The sequence below is a fragment of the Thermothelomyces heterothallicus genome, assembly GCF_042370625.1.
Source record: "Thermothelomyces heterothallicus CBS 202.75 unplaced genomic scaffold P884_scaffold_13, whole genome shotgun sequence".
Lineage (NCBI taxonomy): Eukaryota > Fungi > Ascomycota > Sordariomycetes > Sordariales > Chaetomiaceae > Thermothelomyces > Thermothelomyces heterothallicus.
Window position 1 is genome coordinate 599014 of NW_027192574.1, and position 15435 is coordinate 614448.

Below are 15435 nucleotides of genomic sequence, written 5' to 3' on the forward strand. Positions count from 1 at the left end.
GGCGCGCTGGCAGCGCGGCCTGCATCATGAGCGCCAGCACGGCAAACAGCCAGTCGCGGCGCGGGAGACGCGCGTCGATCCCATCGCGGGCCAGGTGACAGTTGAGCCAGTAATCCATGCCGCTGACCGCGACGTGAGCCTCTCGCTCCGCAGCCAGCTCGTCTGCCTCGGTGAGCCGGCGGAGTGGCTGCGCGGCGGCGGCAAAGCGCGCGACCACGGCGCGCGCCGCCACGTTGGAATAGGGCGTCAGCTTCCACAGGCGATGCTCGTGGTCGTACCAGGGGCGGAGGCGGTTCCAGGCGAGCCGACGGGCTTGGAGATCGGCGAGGGTTGCGTGAATGGACGGCATGAGGTGTGCGTGCTCGGCGGAGGTTGCATTGGCGAGGGGTTCTGCACGGTGGGCTTCGAGGTAGAAGCCGCGGAAGATGTTGGGGGCGGAGAAGAGGCGGGGTGCTTGGAAGGCAGCAAGCCCATACTTTTGGACGACCGTCGTGTAGAAGGACTCGAGGAGGTGAGAGGAGTACCATGCGGCTGGCAGAGGTGAGGCATCGGTGACACGGCCGATCGCGTCGAGGGGCTTATTGTTGACGGATGCCACCGGATTGATAGCAGGGAGCGAGGGGAACTCTTTCATGGTCATGCCATATTTGTAGCCGCTTTTGCCAGCGGTGTCGATCATGGGGGTTTCTAGAATATCGCCCCCGAAGAAGCTCTTGACTGCAGAACTGCCTAGCTCACGGTCCCTAATACGCATATGTCAGAGCTGGAAATCCTCTTATAGGTCCTTATTAGCGCTGGTCCACGGTATTCGGACCGGAGACACTCCCAATGTTTCCGAGGAGGTCATCAAGAACGCGCCACGGGGTGAGGATCTAGGAAGCCGCCGAGACACTCACCACTCCTGGTCATAGCACTATTTATGTGAACAAGTTTGCGTTAGCTTCTCGCCGGGAACCAGGCCACCAATGTGGACATGCATCCAGTTAAACGAGACGGATCCTCGAAACTCACTGGTTCGTCTACAGGATAGATTTGATCGAGATGGCGAGTCATGTTGATAGCATGCTGGAGTCCATGTAATTAGTTATTGGTTAGCCCGCCAGCTTGAACCTTGCTTTCTCCGTCTGCTGGATGAACGAGCCACTTGCCATTAGTTCATGCAGCATCTAATTAAGAAACGGAATTAGCTACGCTTCTGCCGCTGGTATAGCAAGAAAGAGACAACCTACTGTCATCGCTAACGACCATCTCGCATGGGATCGTTCCGCCAAGGTCGACTTCGGATCCAGCAGAACTCGCAGGGGTGCCACATGAATGTATATCGTGATGAATGGCGGTTTTCTCTGACCGGCCGGGGTATCCTCATCGGGCGCCTCCCCATCGTTCCAATGCTTGATTGTGCGCCCGTAGTAGTCGCCGTTGTCCGCAGCATCGTAGGGATGGTACCCGTCATCCATAAAGGTCCAAACCAGTTTCGGCGCGAGCTGCTTCGCGATGATCTTGAGCGTCTTCTCCGCGTCATAGTTCCTGCTCCGAGCGGGAATCCTCCACGGCTTTCGGTTCGGCCCCAGCTGACAGGTTGGGTCCTCTAGCTCAGCCGTGGACGGCTCTGCCTCGAACCACTCGACCCGTTCTTCGTGGACCATATGATTCAACCATGGGCCCTCTGCCATACAGAATAGCCAGCGGTTGGTGAGTTCCAGCGACACGCGAAGCTCGGTCCAAAGCTTGGGCACGTCGACGCTCCAGACATTCGAGACGTTGATACCGGGTAGAGCCTCGCGGATCAAATTCCTGTCTACGATTGGAAGGCGGAAGTCATACCATTTGCTCTTTGCAAAGACCGGATGCCAACCCCCCTCATCAACTCTCACTCCTGGCTCGGCATCCAGATAGTATGGTGTAACCGGATCCATCTGCCGATGGCCCCCCAGTCGTCCGCCCGCCAAATGCTCACGGAGGACACCCATCTCCCATGTCGTCAGCCCGCCGTTTAACCTTATCTGAGATGCCTCTGTGGAAAACAGCATGTCGAGCTCATGGCCTGGGGGAATTGGATACGGCGGCAATTGCTCGAAGACCGTGCTCTCCTCGGCGAAGTAGGTTGGATGGAGCGAGGGAAAGAGAGGGGCGAATCCAGAATGAGCGACGGTATCACCCGCAATGTTGAGCACATTGCGCATCTCGCCGCCATATTTGCGGAGCCATGGTGACCGCGGCGGCTGTGACGACTGGGAAGCAGTTGAGAAGATTCGGCTAGACATTATTTGACGGGGAAGATGTTCCAAAGCTCAAACGGTGTTGATGGTAATACTGTAAAGGTTAATTAATGGCGATGGTGAGATTCAGATGTGAGAGCTTGGAGAGCTCGATCTTGAAGGCAGACGAGGACAAAGCTGCGACCCCAAATACCAGCTACAGGCATGTGGCAAACAACAACGCGAAAGGTCTGAAGGCCCCGTTCGAACTCTCTTTGTTGCTTTCCGGAAAGGGATGCGCAGTCGTTCGACTCTACACGCTATTACCCACCTCGGCACATCCTTAAGGGGCAACTAGGCTGTAAAGAAGAACTGTAAAAAAGAAAAAAAAGAAAAAGAAACAAAAGGAAGGAAAGAAAGCAAAGAGGAAGGGAGAAAATAACACCTACAAAATGTACCTATTCACTTGCAGCGATCCTATGACTTGCCGCGTTCATGACCGCCTCCTTTGACACCTATTCCTTGTGCAAGACTACGGGGTTCAATTACCGGAGTCTGAACCTCCATCGCGAAAAGTTCTCAGGCGGAGCTGGGTTCGGGGGGCTTCTGAGCGAACCAGAAATAGTAGTAAAAGTATCGATGGACGTTCATATCATCCGGCGCTTTCCTCGCCTCAGCCAGAGTCACCTGGCTTTCTACCCGTGACATTCCTAGAGCAGTGAATGGCCTGGCGGACAGGGCGGGCATCAGGTCCAGCACAGCCGTCTTCTGGTACAGGCCAACGAGGCGCAGGGTCTCGTTTCGAACCCAGGGGCCGATCGGAACCTTCTTGACGATACACTGTATGTCATGGAATCCCGCATCGCGCAGCAGGGGCTCCAGGAGTTTTGGTGGCGTCACGTCCATGCCAAACTTGCCAAAGGCTCGATATTGGTACCAGATCGTACATGTACTTGACCGGGTCGTCGTCAGGCATTGTGCTATCGTCGCAGAGAACCTCAACGCAGAGCTCCTGCAACTCGATCCAACCGCCAGGTTTTAGACTCCTGTGGTGTGTGAGGCTCCACCCAGAGTGAGGACTTCGAACGATCCGTCAGACCTACTGAAATGCATTGCTCAGGACCCTAGGTACGTCCCGAAGCACGATGGTCATGAATCTGAGGTGGACAAAGTCGACGTCGCGATCCAACCATTCGCCCTCCTCGCAGTCGTCCACCAGAAAATCGACGTTCGATGGCACCCATAGAGGTTGCGTTGGAGAGAGGTCAATTCCACTGACGCGTGCATCCGGAATCGCTCCCCTGTTTCGATCGCCCAAATGCCTGCAATGTCCCATAAGGCCGTCAGCTCGATACCATAATTAAATCACCCGGCTCGATATCCCCAATGGCTTCTGCTCTTTTCCTTATACTCTCCTCCCTCTTCTTTTCTTATCAACTGATGGATGAGACAGTATTGACCCGTCTGCGATTGGTTTACTTACCGGTGCCCGTCCCAACATCGAGAATCTTGTGCACGTTCTCGCCAGTGGGTAATTAACGCGCCGTCGCACAGCTCAAGCATCATGGCATGCTTCATTTCCTCGCGATTGAGATCTTCCTCGTCGTTGGGAATTGGATAGCAGCCATTCCTGAAGTGCTGATATCGGCGGCCGTTCTCAGTGGTGTGAGCGTAGACGGACGACGTGACGCTGATGGACCCAGCCGACGCCGTCTCGAAGTCGTCGGCAGGGACAGACTCGCTTTTATTGTGGACGTCGTCGGGCTCCCCAGAAGCGGCCATCTTGCTGCTGGGGTTGCTGGGGTTCTGCTGATGGTGATCATCGACGTCGCGGACAGCATGGGGATGGGGTTTACGATCGGAACCTGGTGCGGACTGCACCGCGAAGAGCTCTCGTAGCGGCACATGCTCACGCTTGCGCGGGGCGTCTCGATGGTTGTGTCAGCGGCGGCGTTCTCGTTCAATCTTTTGCTTTCAGAATCTGCCGGCGGGCTCCCGCTGTCTCTCATGGCCGACCATGCAACAGAGGTGTCGCGAGATGGTAATTATATGCTTGACAGAACGGATCTGTCTGAAAGCAAATAATGGCAAGTTGAAACATGAATGGTTCCTTCCCCCCCAGTGTCAAATAAACGACCGACCCAATCGAGATGGAGAGTCCGTACACGTCCCGTGTCGGGCTAAACCCGCATCAGGGAACACTTTCCTCTCAATCACGCACGTAGTTCCCGATTTTGGGAAAAATGTACGCCTGCGAACAGCAGCTTTGTGCCAGTTCCGCAAGCCCATCCACATGCGCCACCTTCCAATGATACCTCAGGTACCTAGAAGCACAATGGAGTTGCGGAACCCAGTATTTGACCACGTTGATGTAGCAGTCGCTTCCATCCGGCGTCCAGCATATGAAGGACTAGAAGGCCCGGTCTAGTGCTTGATTCGTCGCTTCGAAACAGTCGAGCGCCACCTCGCCCGCGATCACCATCCTTGGACGGCGGCGCAACGGCTCTTCCGCCGGATCTTGAGCTACATGGTCGTTCGCTGGCCCAAGTCCTCGGGGGTACCGGCATGAACTGCTACTCCAAGGCCAGGCCTTTCAGTTATTGATGTAGACCGTCCTGTACATTGTGTGTGTGTGGATGTATGTATAATTATTAGTGCGCCTCGAGACGCCTGAGAAGGTGTTCTAAATACCGCAGCCCCTGATCTTCTTCGCGGAGATGGAGATTGCAGCTACCGGATGCATCTTCAAGACCGCCTCCTCCACCCTTGGCCGCGTTACCGTATGGCACGACGACGATGGCCACGTACCTCGCCGCTCGCACCCGCGCGTGCTCGTCACCATTGAACAGCAGCTCGTGCACTTTTGGCCACGAGCCACCCGTGCCGAGAACGTTATCTGCGCTTTATGTACCGTCTTCGATATTGCTCACCGATTTTTCCCCATATTAATCAACCATCAAACTTCATTCCGTTTCCCCTGACTCACTGTTTCCTATGTGCTGGTGCATCGCGCTGGCAGCGCGTAAGCAGTACATGAAGACCTGCCGGTACGTATATTAGTTTTTGTCTGTGCTGTATGTATGTACATACGGACTGTATAGTACAAACAACATGTAACTATAGGATTCATGTTTCCATATTCCCAGGATAATTACAGAGTGCCTCAGTTGAATAAACACTTGGTAAAAGTACGCCTTGGGTACCCGAGGTACTGAATTATACCATCTGCAAGACTCTCGTGGTGTATATACATAGTACCCGGTAATCCGTACAACTAATACGCTATGACTAATTCTTTGCCGACTTGTACAGACTCCATAGATAGCGACTGCAAACTTCCGTGAGGAGAGGTTCGGGAGATGCCAAGCGAATCATCGGTCCCACAAATTAAGGTAAGTATGGCTTCGGCACGCGCCGATCGTGGTGTGTGATGTGGGGCACCTCTACACTACAGAACCACAAGCTTTCATTGCGACATCAAGACCGATAACCTCTGTACCTGAAGTTTGCTGCATCACCATCACCGCGTTCAGCCGCCCCCTCTTGCCGCATCGCTTCCCTCGCGACTTTCGTTTACAGCAACCAGTCGAATGAATAGCACCTGTGTATGGCGCATACTCGCGTTCCCTCCACGTTACGTTCCTCGATCGAAGGTCATTGCCTCCGACACTTTCGCACCACCAAGACTTCTCCGAGGACCTTTGTCCGGACCTCATACGACGCACAATAATAATAATTAAGCGACAACCCTCGTCCCGAGTCCCCGATGGCACCACATGCGGCAGACCCCCCGACTCCTGCGGGACAGGAGACGGGGCCAAGCGACAGCAATCCGATCGGACCCCCGTCTGGACTTTCTGCAATACCTTCGCGGTACAATTCTGAACAGGGTCTCCGGCAGAGCATGAAGCAGATCGGTTATGACGAGGCGCGCGAAGACGGCTACCGCTTGAAGGGCGTCCAGCTGATTGACAGCGTTCGCCAAAGCCTGCAATTGTTTGTGCTCTTTCCACAGTCACCCCCCCCCCTTTTTCTTTGGTTATGATTAGGCGGAGAGTCCGACTAACTTGAACCTCCTCCAGGCCTGTCAAGACATTCGACACGGCTGCGATATACTACCACAAATTCCGTGTGCGATTCCCGAGTAACGAGTACAACTACGAGGACGTTGCTTTGGCATCCCTATTCGTGGCTTGCAAGGCCGAGGATACCATCAAGAAGTCGAAAGAGATCCTCTGCGCGGCGCACAATCTTCGGCAACCTCATGACCACAAGACGCCAGATGACAAGGTAGGCCATGATTCTTTTTGGGGAGCCCATCTCGAACCTCTGGCCGTTCACATAGGCTGACTCCTCTCCAAGATCTTTGAAGCCCCGTCTCGCTTTACAGTCGGCTTAGAGCGGCATATCCTCGAAACCATCGGCTTCGACTTTCGGGTTCAGTACCCGCAGAAGTTACTCATCAAGATGGTCAGGAAAATGTTTCCGCGAGAAGAACAAGGAACCATGGAGGAGGGCAAGAGATTTCTTCGAGTTGCCTACAACATGTCGATCGACTTGTACAAAACGTTTGCGCCGATCAAGCAGGCCACTTTCACCTTGGTGCTCGCCATTCTTGAGCTGACCGCTCTTCTCTTGGACACCAACCCAGCGAAGACACGAGAGTTTCGGGATGCTTCGGCGTGGCATTCCCACAGACCTTGCGTGCTGGAAACCATTCTTGACCTGTTGGACTTGTACACGCAGTTCCCCAAGTCCACCAAGATCGGAACACAGTTCGCCCTTCAGAAACTGATGGATGTCAAGATCGACATCAACAATCTGATAGCGAGAGAGAAGTACCAACGCTACCACGAATGGTGTGATCGGTGCGCTCCGGATGTGCTAGACACGCGGTCCGTCACGCCGGGCTCAGCCACATCACCGGCAACGAATCCTTCGCTGTCCGGAAACAGCTCGAAACGCAAGAGGGCACCCAATGAAGGGACGCAGCGGTTTGTTTTTGATGCCGACGAGGCGAGGAAGGAGAAGGAGCTTGTCTCACGATACTTCAACGACGAATACGAGGAGCATGAGGTGGAGGTGGAGGAACCGATTAGGGAGTCGGAGCCGCGCCATCCAGGGCGGACGAACCATTCGTATCGCAGCCACGGCCACGGCCAAGGAGATTACGGCTGGCCAGGTCATCATCATCATCGAAGCAACAGACACGGACATCCCAGTGACCGGCATAGAAGTCGACGGGGCCATGGCTATTAAGCGATTTAATACGAGGTTTGTCGTGCCTATCGTCTTGGCCAGAATCCCCTCATTCAAGATGAGGATTGATCACGGAGAACTCTCAAACGTGGTGGACGCCTCTAGACCTCCACTATGCCTCAGGTACACCGAGATCGAGCGTCCTTCTGACCAGCCTTATCACATTCTCCGCCGCGTCTTGCCGCGAATGGGAGCGGTCCTTGGGGGATGTTCAAGTGTTAGGTATCCAGGGTCTGTACACTCATCTTGAGCCAGCTTGGAATGGACTGAGCCAGCAACATCATTTGGAAACTCCGAGTCCAATCCCTAACCGGCCGGATGTAACCATGCCTACGTCCATCGTTCAATGCGTCGTACGCGGGTTATGCGGCTAGAAGGAGGGTGGACTCCTTGAGGAAACGGCGGTTCTGGCTCCGTACAACTCGTCGACCGTGGGAGAACAGATCGGAGCTGATGTTAAGCTCCCATGGGAGGAGGTGTCGTTGAACGGGCGGAAAATACCAAGATGCATTAGGCCCAACAATCTGGCTGAGATACGTGGAGGTCTGAAGAACCACCGACGAAGTCGGCCCTCCTCCCTGTCTCATGAATTTGGCGAGGGCGGCGGTAGCCTCGGTGAATGGGTGATTCAGGAGAAATAATGCTCTTTTCCCTGGGAATGCCTGACAACCTCCGTCTCGCCGTCCTCGAGCAGCCATGGATCAGTCGCAATCACAGCGGGCGCCTCCCACATCATCCACCAGCAACCGCCCTCCTCCCGGCGATCAACAATCCCCCATCACCTCATCTTTGTCCTGCTCTCTCGCATCCTCCTCTTCCTTCTTCTGCTTCTTCTCATTCTCCTCTTCCTCCTTGCAACGCGTCGCCGGAACGCTGCTACTGTCATCGCCACCCCTACCGTCAACCTCGGCGGACAGATGAGCGCGTAGCTCGTCCAGCCCGCCAATCACGAGATCAAACAGTCCCGAGGCGCTTCCTGTGACAAGCGGATCAGCGGCGTCGATTCGGCGGAACCAGCAGGTCTGGATGCCGCTGCTCGCCTTGGCGGCGCTCAGGTCCGCGAGCACGGACGAGACGAGCAGGGCGCGCTCGGGGACGAGGTTTCCGGCCTCGGCTTTGCTGCCGGCTTCATCGCTGGCGTCATTGTTCGTGTCGTCGCTCGGGATGGGAGTGTCGGTCATGGGGGTGGTAGTGCTGCCGTTAGCGGCCGCTCCGGCAGCATCGGCCCCCGGTTTTTGGTCAGTCTCTCCAGAAGCTTTGTCGCAGTACGCGGTAAACCAGGGCATCACGAATTGGCCCCAATGGCTCCAGAAGGCTCGGGGGTCTGGATTCTCGCTTGCGTACGTCTCAGCCGGAAGCGCCGGGAGAATCTGTTCGTGGTATTAAATAATTAAATCAGAAGTTGGGGCAGATCGATCAATCAGGCTTCTTGGCCTCGCGTTATCACTCACGGTGTCAACAAGGTGACCGACGCCGGCGTCCGCAAGCACCTTCGCGGCCTCGGCGGTGTTATGGGCTAGGACGGCGAGCGCGATCTGGCCATGGCGCTTGGTAGCATCCAGGAGCTCGCTGGCGCCGGGCACCAGGGTGATCAGGGGCGCACCCAGGTCATAGAAGATGCGCCAGTAGACTTGCTGAAGACGAACTGACTCGTCGTACGACAATGGACGGACGCCGAGCTCTTGCAGGATGTGCTGCAGAATGGGAGACTTGGAGAAGGCACGGAGGGCGTCCTCGTCCGTGAAGCTGGGGATGTCGTTGGCGGGCAGGATGTCCGCGAGGATCGCAGGTATCACGCGAATAACGGCGTCGTTGCAGGAAAGAAGAGCGCTCAGGTGCACGAGAAGCACGCGCGGCGCGTTACGAGTGGTCTCTCTGGCAGCCGACGTCGCTTCCTGCAGATTGGACTGGGAGTCCGCAGCAGAACGGCTCCTCTTGTGGCCAATGGTCGGAACACTTTCCATTGATGCTTTGAAGAGTGGGTGAACTAAGTTGGCAACAGTGAGCATGCGAGGCTCCAGCAGAATTCAGAGCTCTTTAACAGAAACGCGCAGAGATGGATGCCATACCGGAGATATTTTGGAACCAAATAGATGGCAGCAATACGGGCTGCTCGCGACCAGCGGCTCCTATTGGGAAATTCGAGTTTATTCTGCAGAATGGGCCTTCAACACGAAGCTGCGGGCTCTTATGAGGAAAAGAAGAGACGGGAGGGAAGACAGGAGGAGTGTGAGAGTTTTCTGAGGATTAATTATGATACGCCGCACACAAAAGGGATTCTGCCAGTTGGCAATTGGAGACAGTAATGATGGTGGAAGCATTGTAGGGTCTATTCACCGTGGTACTAACCTCTACATTTACATTCAACTTGGTGAGCCTTGCACTCTTTTGTCCGATGATCTTGTCACTTGTGACCTGTCCTGCGGTGGAGCGTGTTGAGTGGAGCATCCGAAAGACGGTCCGCGGTTGCGATGACTTTAAACGCGCTTGAGTTAAATATATATATAAGAGAATAAGATGGCGGGCCTTGTTGTGAGCAAGAGAACACGTATTAATAGTCACCGAGAAGGGGGGATGGCTAGCAAGAGCGGCACAGCAAGAACAACCAGAATGTTTCATTAGCCTTCATGACTCTCGACTCATACTGTTAGGAGCTCGTCGCGTTCACAACTTCTTTTCGACTCGTTCGCCGGACCCGACAGTTTTACTGCAGCTTGAAGTCGGCGTTCGTCTTCTCCCAGCCTCCTGTCCCGTCTCCCACGGCAGCAACCTTCTCCGCCAACCTCGCCTTGAGAGCCCGTGACCTATCGGTGCACAGCTCGTACATGGTCGACAAGTTAAACAGCAGCGTATGCGAGGACCGGCCAGAGTCCACGAGCTGCTCCAGCAATTCCCTACCCTGCTCGGCGTCAGCGGACCTTATTCATTCATTTCTCGTCATGGATTTGTTTTTGCAGCGCGGCGCAGGAAAGGGAAGATGAAGAGGGGAAAGAACAAAATCAACGAGACCGGGCCTAATAATTAATACCTCCTGCATCTTGCCCACATACAGCAGGCAAACTGCCAGATTCACCCCGACCATCTCGTCGTCCACCTGCTCCCTCAAGGCCCTCCACTTTTCCAACGCCGCCTCGTACTCCCCGTCCGCCACGTCGCACAGCGCGCTCACCACCTTCTCCTCGACGCCATCGCCATCGCCATCGCCATCGCCGCCGCCATCCGCATTGGCACCGACGCACGCCCTCGCGGCGTCCACGTCCCCGAGCTGCAACCAGAGCAGCGCCATCCTGACCGCCACCATTCCCTTCTTGAGATTGCCGCCGCCGCCGCCGCCTCCGCGGCGGGGGGTCAGCGTGCCGAGGTGCACGAGCGCGCCGGCGAGGTCGTCCATCTCGACCAGGGCGCCGGCGACGCGCACGCCCAGGTCGGCCAGGCGCTCGCGCCAGGCCTCCGAGGCCGAGTGGTCGTGCCGGGCCCGGGCCGCGCCCAGCCGCGCGCGCGCCTCGCGCGCCAGCTCGTAGTACGACATGACGGCGCGCCGCGGGTCGCCGAAGCCGAGCGCCTGCAGGCGGACGGCCAGTAGGCGCAGGGGCCAGGGAACGACGTGCTCTGAAGGGGAGGAGGAAGGAGGAGGAGGAGGAGCGGGAGAGCGAGGAGAAGCCGAGGCGGCCGTGATTCCGGGGGTGGTTTCTCCGCCCGTGATGCTGCTGTTTCCGCCGCCCCCGCCGCCCCCGCCGTCCTTGGATTGCGTGGCGGGAGAGGAGCAGTAGTAAAAGGCCGAGTGCAGGTCGCCCAGGGCTTTGACCTCCTGGGCGGCGAGTGGGGTGGCGTCGACCAGGGTCAGGCAGGCGAGGCGGATGTAGAACAGGTCGAAGATGCGGGCATGGTCGGTCGGGTCCAGCGCGCCGCTTGTGAGGGTCTGGGCCGCAGCGATGGCGGCGGCGCGGAAGTAGCCCCGGGCGAGCAGGTCCGGGATCGGGGTGTCGGCGTCGGGGGGGTTGCGCGGGTTGCGAAAGGGAGGAGGCACTGCGAGCGGGCTGAGCGGGTGGTAGATCTCGGGTCGGAGGAGGTAGGAGAAGTCCTTGGGCCCCTGTCTGGGAGAGGGCGCGCCGGATATTATCCGCTTCCCGGTCGGGGCTGGCGACTGTGCTGGGGAACGCGGCATCATGGGCGAGCCGGGGCCGGAGCTGCGGGGATGGCTTTGGATGGACAGGGTTCGTTGGACCCGATCCGGGGACAGCGGCGATGCAAGAGGGCCACTGGCCAGAAGGTAAGGAAATTGCAGTTAATAGGGTTTGCGGAATAGCGCGGTAACCGGGTTGAAAGTGGAAGGCGCGGCCACTCACTCGTCATCGAGAGGGTCTTTGGTGGATGAGCGGGGTCGGGTGACTGCAAAGAGAGAGCATCAGCTGTATTCTTGTTTCAATAGAAATCAAAGACTCGCTGTCATCATCATAGGTGGGTGCGCTAGATGAGTGGCAGTGAATTTGACGGGTATGGGTTGTAGTAGATTGCTGTATTTAAAGCGACCTCTCAACCCGTAGAACTGCGTACACATGACCCGGCAGAGCATTCATTGTCAGTTCAACGGGTTCACTTGCCTTTGACCCCCGATCTTGTCCTAGCGTGCACTTGAGCCGCTGGATCCTGCGATCTATCCATTGCCTCGGCCGAGGTTTGGGTCACGGCTGCGATGAGACTGAGCCGAGTGGTGAGATGAAACGACCGGCTTCTCGCAGCTGCCGATTGAGCGAGCTCAAGAAGAGATGGGTCCTGTCAGTGTCTCCGTAGTTGAGCGCGCTAACCAACGCCGCCGTTCACTGCCAGGCAGCTGTGGAAGGTTGCCTAATCAAACCCTAACCCTTTGTAGAACTCGCCTTGCTAGGCACAGAACGGCAATGGCAAATGCTGGGAGAAGGATTGGACCTGGTCTGGCTCCTCTACCGAAACTGAAATGTAGGGCCACCGCACCATTAGTTATCCGCCACTGAATGCTTTAGTTACTAAACCACTAGAGCACGTGGCATAGCGATATAATTATACCCATGCATGTATGTACGGTATGGAGAAATTCTTTGTGCGCCACAAGCTCAGTAATTACGGCTTCAAATTTTATTATCGTTGAGTCGATCGCGTCATTTGACTAAGCCCCGGCTTCCCGCTGTCTATCCGTCCCTCTTTGTGCACGCTCCCGCCTCGCGATCCCCTCTCCTCGACCTGCTGTGACTGTCCTCATTTCCCCCCGTCACCCTGGGTCCCCGAGGTTGATGCTCCCGAATCGTTAGCCCCTAGGTGTGGATTGTTCAATATGTCCATATTGAGTTCGTGCCTCTGGACCCCACCGTTACCGCCTGCTCCTCCTCCTGGGGACATGATGCTGTCTTTTGCGCTGCCCACCCATTCGCGGTCGAACACGCCACAGTCCGTGCCGAGGTACGGTTGCCAGATGTCGGGTGTCGGGAGAGAGGTGTTCCGCTTGTTCGACCGCTTGACCACCTTTCCCAGCATTTCTACCATGTTCATTTCGATGTTGAGCTTGGCGAGGAATGTCAGGGGGTGGGCCTGAAGGTAGCTGAATGCGTGTCAACAGCTCCACTGTTTTTTTTTTTTTTTTAAAAAAAATACAGAAAGGGAGAATAGGACAGGCCTACACCGTATCGTCTGACAGAGACATGAGACCAATCACTAGGATCTAGTAATTAGGGGTCCGGTTTAGGGGGAAGTTGTCAGTCAGCCTCAGTGAAGAGAAAGAATTCAGTCATGGGGAGAAGGGGATGGGGAGGGAATGGATGCTCACATCGAGTAAGATGGATATAAAAACCATGAATACATTGTATTATTTCCACACAATGTCGTACTGCTTCAGCCCACTTGCGACCAACTTGGACTTGACGAGGCGCATAAAATACGCGTTCAAGGACATGTCGACGACAGCAAAGATGGCCTTTTCCATCCTGCCCCAGATGTTGTTGATCCGAATAAAGGTCTGGCTGATTTGCAACCGGGCGGGGACCCAGATACAGAAAACGCTGACGTTGATGATGCCAATAGCGACGAGCAAGCGCACTTTGAGCAACTGTTATTTTGGGGGTTTGTATATGATAAGAGATAATTAGGCGGTTGGCCAGAATCTACATAAAGCACTGAACCTAATAAATATTGACTTATTAGTCGACGCCGTGCGGATCGCAGTCTACAGGTGGAGGGGACAGCAAACCTCGATAGTCCACGTACAAACTCCTAAGACATTTGAAAAGTTAGCCAACGTCCGGGGATGGACAATCGATGGAGGAGTGCCAACACGCACCTATGCCCAGGAAGTACCATATGCTATTAGAGCAGACCTCGGTTAGCCGTAATTAGCTCGTTTCCACAATAAGAAGAGCTCGGGAAAAGAATATCAAAGGAATAATCTGATCGAGAGAGAGAGCTCTACGGGCCACGCACCTTGGTGTTATAATACCGAGCAGAAAAAGCCAGCTACACAACGACATGACGATACACATAGAGATTGTTACAGCATATGGCTATCAGTGGGTCAGATCCGACGGACCTACCAACAGGGATGATGAGCTAGGGGTCATAGACATATATTTAGATAGTATCCCCAAGTGCCTCTGGCACTTAGAAGAATCAACACATCTTATCACCACTTCTACAGACCATACTAGTTAGTCTAGGAGTGCTACCCATGGCGCGAATACTGCTATAGTATTATATCTTATAGCTAGTCCGAGCTATAGTCATTTATAACTATCAAGCTATAGCAAGTGGTACCTACTACCGGTTCAAAGCTACGATCTTTGTTACTATTCGCGTTTAAACACTATAGGAGACTATTTACCCGAGTCAAGTAACTATATCCCTCTGCTCCGAGTAGATGTCTAAATAGTTAAAAACGACAGTAATACTAATACTATTAAGAACCGATAAATAAGTCTAAACTATAGTAAGCGCGTTAGACCTACCGCTTTATTATTAGAAATGCCTATTAGCATTAGGTTTAGAAGCTCTTTCTAATAGACCTTTGACTTCTTAAGCTAGTAGTATCTCTTAAGGAGGCTAATAACTACTCTATTTATACTTAGGACTTCTATAACTACCTAATAGACAAGGATTACCTAGAATCCTAGACTCTTAATGACTATACTCTAAAAGGACTTGTTAGGCACTTTATAAGACTCCTTCTCTAGCTCTTAAATGAAGCTCTTATTCTATTATTACTACTAGTAGTAAGAGCTATATTAGAAGTATAAGTTTAGGAGGAAAGCTAGTATAAGGGACCCTTAGAGACCCTGAAAATGTTAAGTCCTAAAGACCTAGTTTAATAATTTATTATACTACTAGAAATTGCCCTATAAAGGATAACTCTACTTATAGGCCTACCGGATCTACTAGAGACTCTAAGGCCTAAGCTAAACCTAGTAGGTCTAAGTAGATAGGGTAACTAGATACTAAATAGACCTATTAGAACTATTTAAACTATAATTATAACTAATATACTAAGGGAACTTCTAGAAAGGGAAAAACCTTAGTAGGGACCTTTATAAAACCTCTAGCTAATAGTCTAGCTAATAGGAGGATTACTAATAATAATACTAATATTAATAGAGGATAACCCTATAAGGGGATAAGTACCCCTCTTACTACTAGACCTAATAGAAGAAATAATTATAAGACTACTCTAGAGGGTAATAGTTAGACTTCTTTAGAATATTATAACTAACTAGATAGATATTAGTTCTCTTTAGCTATAGTTAATATATATAATGCTATAACTAGTAATAGACTAAGCTTAGAAGATTACTAATATTAGCCTATTCTAGCTAGATACTAACTAAAAGATTATAAATAGCTAGCTAATCTTCTATTATAAAAAGATCTATTACTATATTAATATTAACCTCTAGATTAAGCGTATCTATAATATAGTTAGAGGAAACATTTCTAAGGAGCTTCTCCTATAAAATGACCTATA

General features: G+C 53.5%; 5 protein-coding genes across 5 annotated transcripts; 1 reads left to right on the forward strand and 4 right to left on the reverse strand.

Moving 5' to 3' along the window:
• Positions 1-1733: 1733 nt before the first annotated feature.
• On the reverse strand, positions 1734-2264 carry P884DRAFT_180792 (uncharacterized protein; the record flags this gene model as incomplete). Its single annotated transcript, XM_069437335.1, has 1 exon — positions 1734-2264. A coding segment is annotated over one exon (531 nt), but the record flags the coding sequence as incomplete, so codon positions are not given.
• Positions 2265-2777: 513 nt separating this feature from the next.
• P884DRAFT_278142 (S-adenosyl-L-methionine-dependent methyltransferase) lies at positions 2778-3980 on the reverse strand (the record flags this gene model as incomplete). The annotated part of the gene is made up of 4 exons (XM_069443155.1): positions 2778-3110; positions 3157-3244; positions 3302-3499; positions 3739-3980. 4 exons carry the CDS (start codon positions 3978-3980, stop codon positions 2778-2780), a joined length of 861 nt encoding a protein of 286 aa, XP_069297087.1.
• Positions 3981-5964: 1984 nt separating this feature from the next.
• Positions 5965-7457, forward strand: P884DRAFT_202259 (uncharacterized protein; the record flags this gene model as incomplete). The annotated part of the gene is made up of 3 exons (XM_069438411.1): positions 5965-6194; positions 6281-6488; positions 6561-7457. 3 exons carry the CDS (start codon positions 5965-5967, stop codon positions 7455-7457), a joined length of 1335 nt encoding a protein of 444 aa, XP_069297088.1.
• Positions 7458-8221: 764 nt separating this feature from the next.
• Positions 8222-9421, reverse strand: P884DRAFT_300314 (uncharacterized protein; the record flags this gene model as incomplete). The annotated part of the gene is made up of 2 exons (XM_069444754.1): positions 8222-8827; positions 8909-9421. The coding sequence occupies 2 exons, from the start codon at positions 9419-9421 to the stop codon at positions 8222-8224; spliced, it is 1119 nt and encodes a 372-aa protein (XP_069297089.1).
• Positions 9422-10027: 606 nt separating this feature from the next.
• Positions 10028-14047, reverse strand: P884DRAFT_285509 (uncharacterized protein; the record flags this gene model as incomplete). Its single annotated transcript, XM_069443773.1, has 8 exons — positions 10028-10356; positions 10486-11716; positions 11804-11846; positions 12707-12846; positions 12895-13029; positions 13109-13149; positions 13306-13533; positions 14015-14047. 8 exons carry the CDS (start codon positions 14045-14047, stop codon positions 10162-10164), a joined length of 2046 nt encoding a protein of 681 aa, XP_069297090.1. The 3' UTR covers positions 10028-10161.
• Positions 14048-15435: the final 1388 nt, after the last annotated feature.